This window comes from Camelina sativa, chromosome 13 (assembly GCF_000633955.1).
Source record: "Camelina sativa cultivar DH55 chromosome 13, Cs, whole genome shotgun sequence".
In the NCBI taxonomy this organism is placed as follows: Eukaryota; Viridiplantae; Streptophyta; class Magnoliopsida; order Brassicales; family Brassicaceae; genus Camelina; species Camelina sativa.
In genome coordinates, this window is record NC_025697.1 from 20,418,291 (window position 1) to 20,426,778 (window position 8,488).

Here is an 8,488-nt window from a genome sequence, read left to right on the forward strand (position 1 = left end):
AATACAGAGAATATAAGGGATGAATGGTTAGAGTAGTCATAAACATAATACAGAGAATATAAGGCATGAATGGTTAGGGTAGTCATAGAGTGAATTATAGTTTTTTTTTTTGAGATTTTTATCAAATCTGCCATGAACAATGTCTATCTTTTCAACCAATGTCTATCTGCCATGTTTTTTATTTTCTTTTCCCGCCTGCCATATTCACTCCCAAAAATGACAAAATAGCCACTACAATTTTATACCACAAAATAGGAAATAAAATAAAAATTATTTACAATCTTTTCTACAAAATACCTAAAACACCTATTCATTTTTTTCTATTACTTACTTATTTTCTCACTTTTGCAGCAATATCTCTATATTTTTCGGCAAATCTCTAGTTCTTTCAGTGAAGCCTTCAACTTTTTAAAATTTTTTTTTTTGTATCCCTCATGACTTTTTGGCAGCGATGTATCATGAAAAACTAACCTACTAAAAAAATCGTTTTTTATAGATCCTTTCCATCTGATTTGAGTACTCATATTGTAGATGAACAATATTTTGTATCTCTCTCCATAGATGTTGAAAAAGAATATGGGTAAGTTGTTGCATAAGAATCCGGTGGACCAGATTCATTTGGTTGTACTCTACTTGCCTATCATTACCAAAATAACTTGTCCATCTTGCTGATATGCTGATGTATTAAACGTGTTGTTCCTCTAGTGGACCATATTCAACCCCGAACATGTTTTTGTCCACCACAACTGTCCTTCTGTCTCTTTAGTGGACAAGATATGCTTGAGTGATGATACTTGTCCACCATAAACAGTCAAAAAATTTTAAAAATTCTCTCAGTTATCTCATGGGTAATTTTTTCTTTTTGTTATATGGCATATATTTAGAAAATGGCATTCTCAAATAGAAAAATTGTAAAATGGCATTTCTTAAAAGTTTCATTTCAAAAATGGCATTTCTCGTAAAAATTCCCTTTTTTGGGTTAATGATGCCAAATTCCCTAATTTTAACTTCTATTTCATAACTTTTTATTGTTTGAATATCAGATTTTGTCACTAAAATATTTCTACATATTTGGCTATAAGAAAGGTGTCGCTTCTGAGAACGTTATAACTTATATGTCATGTTCATCTTTCTATGTATTTGACGATAAAAATGTATCGATTATCTGAACGTTATATGAAAACCCAGCAAATTATACAAACACATGGAAACTCTTATAATTATGATATACTATAAATTTTAAAAATAATAATACGTTTATATATTTTTTTACTTCTTAAATTTTTCTTATTTTTATGAAAATTTTAATTGGAATTTTCAGATATTTCTGATATACATATTCTCATATTTAAAATGGTGATTGGGTAAAAGTTTTTTTAGAAAGAGTGAGTCTCATGCCTTTATAGTCTCAGTTAATTAAGCAATCTGTATCAAAATTGAAGGAGATAGGTAGCTTAAAATAGAATGCTCTAATGTGTGATATATTCATCAATTTCTCATATACTGTACATATATATATATATATATATACATATGTATATGATATAAATATATTTGTGTGTGTGTGTTCATTTTCAAACAAACAATCAATTTAGAAAGAAAAAAAAATTGTTTATATCACCAAAGATGAACAAATCATTCTCATTTACCGTTTTAATTCTTATCGTCGTTCCTGTGCTAGGTTAGTATTTTAAGTTATAATAATTGTTATATGTAACATTTAGTCATTTTCATAAAATATTTATATATGTGGCATTTAAAACTATCAATTTTAACTATAATTTTAACATTTTTGTCATAATTAACTTTCACTACTGAATTTATTATATTGAGTTTAACTCTTTTATAAATATTCCATACTAGACCTAGAAACTGATACCCAAAAGAATTTTTTTAATACTTTCACCTATTTTTTGATTTTTTTATTTATAGATATAGATGGTCATATGTTAAGAAGAATTATTGTGTTATAATCTGATTTGACCTATTGTTTATTATTGTTTGTTCATCCTAAAAAAAAATTCTTATTAAATCTCTTGATTTATTATTTTTGTTATCGAGAAGACTCCTCCAACCAAGCGCTCCAGCGCCGGCGGTGCTGTTGCTCGCCGGCGGTGCTGTTGCTCACCGGCGGTGCTGTTGCTCGTCGGCGTCGGGATCTGACCACTCCATTACTTGTTCTCCCTAGATCCGATTCTAATAGTTTTCTTTCTTGCAAGTCTTTTTCCCCTTTTTTATAACCGTTTTCAACTCTTCTTAACCTTTGCCCCCAAACCAAACCAAGACCATTTCCTGCTCCCGCTGATCTCTCACTCACCGGAGTTACTTTTTGCTCAGGAAATTTCTCTGCAAAACTCGGAAAGCAGTCTCACTCTTTCTTCAACTTGGCATTTGTTTGAGAAACTAAGATTTTCCCCAGTGGACCTAGGTTCTAGATTCGATCTCTTACATGGCCACCGTCGGCTCCCGCTAACCTCTCACGCACCGGAGATGCTCTCTGCACCAAAAATCTCTCCGTCAATCTCGGACAGCCACCACATTCAATACTCAACTTGGCAAACGATTGTGAAATTAGGGTTTTCTCAAGTGGACCTAATTTCCAATCTCGAATCAAACCACGCCCATCGCCTCTTACTGTCGTTCGTTTACTCACCACAGATGTTCCTCCCACCGCGAATCTCTTTGCAAACTCCGGTCAGCTGCCACACCCAATCCTGCCATTGGTGTCCCCTTGAGAAAGTAGGGTTTTCCCTAGTGTACCTTGTTGCACATATCGGCCCAGTTACCATCACAAGGCCCAAGTCCATAAGCCTTAACAAAAGTTATGAAGCGACAAAATTCAGGTCCAGCGGTCAACCGTCTGTGCTCTGCTGAAGTCAAACGTTGTGTTGATCTCCTCTTCTCAATGGCCGAAGACTCCATGGTAGAAAGGTATCAACAATGTTGTTCTAGTTATCCATATATCATGTCAGAACCCTGGTTTTAGTTGATAGTAGAGACTTGCGGTATAAGTTCTTAAGCCTGCACAATTATGGTCTAAGTATGTTGAATCTGCCTAGTCAAAGTAATAATCAATGTCTTGAAATAGATATGTTCAATGACGATTATCACTTCAGCTGGTCATTTGATGATGTCAAGCATCAATTTTCAATCACTCTCATCAACCGGATCCCATATCACATATATTCTATTGCGTTTTATCGAAGAGATCCACTCCTTATGATTTGGGTCTCAAAGCAATCCTTTAGTGACTACAACAACATAGTCACATGGATCCTTGCTGCCTTGCTACTTTGGGTAGTGCCTCTTACTCCGGTGAGAATGCAAGCATCGATTCCTTCATCAACGTCACCTTATCATATGACCGTGACCAAGCTTTCTTCCTTTGAAGTCCTCAAGGATGACCTCTCGATTCACCATGATCTCACATGTGCCAGTGGATTGTTAAGCCATTGTTTCATAGCTCTCTTGGAATTGAAATCGATGACTCTTATCTGCAAGTCGATCTCCACACAACTTTGGGGATGTCTTGTATTATAATGTTTTAAACTTTGGGACTCTTAGTCCTCTCCTCTGTACTTGTTTCTCTTTGATCTGAATGAAAAGCAAGTTGATTGACAAAAAAAAAATCTCTTGACTTAACAAAAAACAAAAAAAAATCACTTTTTCTTTGATCTGAATGAAAAGCAAGTTGATTGACAAAAAAAAGAATTCTTTTTTAAAATTGAATAACTTATAATTCATGTTTTATGTACAATAGTAATAGGATTGGTGGATGGTATATCGCAAAAAAAAATATTTTTTCTCTCAAGCACTCTTTTCGAGGTAGGTCTTTTTCCCCTCTTTCCTTGTCTTCCCTGAGCCGGTGGCGGCCACTGTCGGCGACTCTCTTCTCTCATGGCCAAGAAAAAGCGTAACCACCATCCTCCGCCTCCTTCGAAGCCACCTCTTCGGTTTCTCCTCCAACCCTCGGTGACCTGGTTCATCCTGTGGCTGCATCGATCCTAGATCTGAAAGTGGACGAAGAACCCTCTTCGTCTCAGGTTCCGTCGAACCCCCTCCCTTCGGAGCCAACCCCTCCATTAACCTGGGCGAAGCGCACGAATGGCGGATCTTGTTCCCTTAAGAAATGTGGCTCTCCTTTACTACTGGATTCAGGTGAGGTCTGTGTGAAAATTCCAAATAAGTTCATCGAAGACAGTAAGCCGCTCTGGAAGAGCTTTATTGTAGGCCAATTCTACCACAAAGCCCCATCTTTTGGTAAGATCCGTGCAATTGTGAACCTGAGCAAATGGCATCATGACGGCACCGTCACGAAGCTCGACACCCCGAACACCTTCCTCTTCAAGATTCCTAACGTCACAATGAGACAGCGGGTCCTTAAAGAAGGTATTTGGTCTATTGATGGATCGACAATGTTTGTAGCTGAGTGGACTCCAGGTACTCAGCTGTCGAAACCATCCCTCAAGACAGCGCCGATATGGATTGAGTTAAGAAATGTTCCGTACGAATTCTACTGTCCTCCTGCCCTTAGTAGAATTGCAAGTTTAGTTGGCCATCCAATATTCCTACACAAAGATACCAAGCAAATGATAAACTTTGAGGTGGCGAAGGTTTTTACGGAAATCGATTTACATAAGCCACTACCTGAGTACGTCTGCGCTCAATTTGAATCGGGTGAAACAAGAAGAGTGTCAGTGTCCTGCCCTCACTTGCCACCAGTGTGTCCGATTTGTGGAGAAGCTGGTTACACATCTAATCACTGTACAAATGTACCACCTCTATGTCAATCCTGCAAAAAAGCAAACCACTCAGAGGCTATATGCCCTTGGAAAAGAGGTAAAGACAAAGCAGGAGTTCATACCGTAGAGGAGATCCCGTTAGTCCCTGTTGTAGATAAGACAAATACGAACACCAAACAATGGGTGAAAAGAGACACGTCGGTACCTTCTCCCTCACTCTCTTAGGCAATGAATCCCAATCCCAATGAGGTAACGGACTCCCCCTCACACTCTCAGGTGCTAACTCCCACTCACAATGAGGAGTATCCTCGCCTAGTGAAAATCCCCCGAGTCACTACAGTAGCAAGCGTGGACCCGAAGAAGGTGAATCCTACAACCAATGGGATAGACCCTATACTCTCTCCAGTCACAGAAGAAAACAAGGAAAAACCTCCAGATGAGGATCCAGGGGGTTTCTTAAGAGTTCTCTCTAAAAGTCAGAAGAAGAAAATTAGAGCTAAACTCAAGAAGGGCTCTATTCAAGCGAGAAGGTTTTCCTTCCGCCACTAGTTCCTTACCAATACCAATTTTTTGTAATGCTGATTTTTTGTTGGAATATTCGAGGGATTAATGATCCCGATAAGCAGCAACGTTTTAGATCGTGGTGCCAGCAACAATGGCCAATTTTGGGCTGTCTTTTGGAGACTCATGTCCTGGAGTATAATGCGCAAACTGTCCTAAAAAGGATCCTCCTAGGATGGAGTCTAATCTCAAATTATAAACACTCCCATATAGGGAGAATTTGGGTTGTTAGTAGTAAAGCTGTGAAGGTGATGCCGTATGTGAAGTCTAGACAGCACATCACTTGTGGCATCTCATGGCTTGAGAAGGGGATAAACTTCACAGCTTCTTTTGTTTATGGAGCAAATCTGAGGCATGAAAAAGTAGCACTCTGGAATGATCTCATGGAGATGGCGGAGAACACGCCATTACGAAGCTCTCCTTGGCTTGTTCTAGGAGATTTTAACCAAACTCTCTTACCTGTAGAACATTCACGGAGGGTAGACTTTGATGTGTACTCAAGAGGATGTAGAGAGTTATAAAGCTGTATGAACACTTGTGGTTTGATGGATCTGCCAGCGCATGGTCCGTTATTCACCTGGTGGAACCACCGACAGAGTACCCCAATAGCAGAAAAGCTAGATCGAATGCTCGGAAATGTGCAGTGGCTTGATGAATTCTCACACTCCATAGCTACCTTCGAGGAACCACTTTTCTCAGACCATGCTTCTTTGTATTCGGTTTCAGGATAGGGGTCCTAGAGTAATCAGACCCTTCAGGTTTAACCACCACTTAATGCAGCATGAGAATTTCCTCCAGATATTTCAGGAGAGCTGGTCATCACTTAACACCTCTAGATCCCAAATGCTGCAAATAAACAAGAAACTTAAACTCCTGAAGGGTAAACTGCGAGAGTTGAACAGAACCGCTTTCTCAGGCATTGAAAATAGAGTTCGGATAGCCCTAGCGGATCTCAAGGCGGCTCAAGCAGTAGTGGTCACAGCCCCAACTCCAGAAACTGGCGCAAGCTGAAGCAACTTTCCTCCATCAAAAATCAGGACTAAAGTGGATCACAGATGGTGATGAGAACACAAGCTTTTTCCATAAGAGCGTTGTGGTAAATCAGGCTTACAATGAGATCAAGAGGCTGCAGCTTCATAATGGGGAGGTAATCACTGACAAACAAGATATAAAAAAATGCTTGTGTGGATTATTATGCCTCCCTATTCGGTTCCTCAAGCCCCACCCCGTGCTTAAAAGCCTGCATTCCGTCAATCCACCCCTTTAGATGCAACTCGGTCCAAAGAGCAAGTTTGGAAAAACCTTTCACTCAGGCAGAAATCAAGGCAGAATTGAGTACACGAGTGAGTTCTTTAGACACTGTTGGCCAATTGTTGGGGTAGACGTTATTGCTGCAATACAGTATTTCTTTACTCATGGAAAAATGGAACCAAGTTGGAACTCTACAGCGGTTACTATGATTGCCAAGGTTACAAATGCAGAATCTGTCTCCGAGTATAGACCTATTTCATGCCTCAATGTGCGGTATAAAGTAATTCCAAAATTACTAGCGAGGCGGTTGCAAAATCTCTTACCAGAGATGATTCAGGAAAACCAAACCGCTTTCATCAAAGACAGACAGATAGTGGAGAACGTGCTACTCGCTTCTGAACTCGTCTAAGGCTATAACAACGCCGGAATCTCCAAGCGAGGTATGCTGAAGATTGATCTGAGGAAAGCATTTGACTCTATTGAATAGAATTTCATTCTGGACATTCTTACAACGACAAACTTTCCAGCTAAATACATTCTTTGGATCAGTCAATGCATCAAAACCACCAGGTTCTCTATCTTTGTAAATGGGGAGTTATGTGGATATTTCAAGGGGAAAAAAGGTCTCAGGCAAGGAGATCCCCTCTCACCGTACCTGTTCGTCATTGTCATGGATATATTCTCAAGATTACTTGACCTTCGGTTCCAAGCTGGTAAGATAGGGTATCATCCTAGGACAAAAAATCCTGATGTTACTCACCTTATTTTCGCGGATGATGTGATGGTTTTCTTTGATGGTGAACAGTCCTCGCCTCATGCCATTGTTAATCTGCTTGACTACTTCTCCAGGATTTCAGGTCTGGTTTTAAACAGAAACAAGACTGAGATGTTTCTCGCGGGTACTTTGCCATCGGACTAGTCCCGCTTAAGTCTGCTATAAGGTTTCTCTTTAGGAACTCTACCAGTCCGTTATCTGGGGCTTCCACTACTGCCAAACCCCCTCTCAAGAGTAGATTGTGAACCTCTGATACAGAAAGTTCGACAAAAGATTCAATCTTGGAAAAACAAGCACCTATCATATGCAGGCAGGCTCCAGCTCTTGTCGTCTATTATTCAAAACCTGATTGCATACTGGCGTGCTGCTTTCATCCTCCCTGCCAAGTGCATCAGAGACATTGAAAAGATCTGCCAAAATTTTCTATGGTCTGGTGCTGCCGAAATACCAAAACAGGCTAAACTTAGCTAGAAACAACTGTGCACCCCTAACGAAGAAGGTGGTTTAGGACTCAAGGACCTCAAAACCTGGAACACGATCTTTGGACTAAAGCTTATCTGGTACTTGTTCTCGTCCTCTGGTTCTCTCTGGGTTGCTTGGTGTCGGAAAAACAAGCTGAGACGGAGATGTTTTTGGAGACTCTCAAATACCAGTAAGGGTTCCTCCATGTGGAAACAGATGATAAAACTTCGGGATCTAGCAAAACCTTTCCTCTCATGCTGTGTTGGTGATGGCAAGTCTTGTTCTTTCTTGTTTGAAAAATGAACTCCTTTTGGAGATCTGTTCTCTTTCCTGGGACCTAACGACCATCAAAGATTGGGTCTTCCTCCAGACTCGATAGTGGCAAATGCTCGAACAACAACTGGATGGATCTTTAGGGGTGCCCGCAGCCAAACGCAGAGTCACTCCTTCTCCATCTCACAGAGCTTGAACTTAACGCTAATGCAAAAGATACTTACCTCTGGGCCAGAATGAACGGAGACTCTCAAGACCGTTTCAGTTTTACGGACACCTAGAAAATTTGCAGGACAACACCAACGGAAGTACCCTCGCACAAACAAGTTTGGTTTTCAGGTGCTATCCCCAAATACTCTTTCATTATGTGGTTGTGTTGTCTAGATAGATTGCCCACACTAGCGAGACTACGAACTTGGGGGGG

At 40.0% G+C, this 8,488-nt stretch overlaps 1 protein-coding gene across 1 annotated transcript in view; it reads left to right on the top strand.

Moving 5' to 3' along the window:
* The window catches only part of LOC109128395 (putative defensin-like protein 169), a 7,885-nt gene continuing 1,023 nt past the window's right edge, over window positions 1,627-8,488 (top strand). The window contains exons 1-2 of the mRNA XM_019234607.1: window positions 1,627-1,681; window positions 3,761-3,785. Of these exons, the coding sequence (XP_019090152.1) occupies window positions 1,627-1,681; window positions 3,761-3,785 (80 nt within the window). The remainder of the gene's footprint in view (window positions 1,682-3,760; window positions 3,786-8,488) is intronic.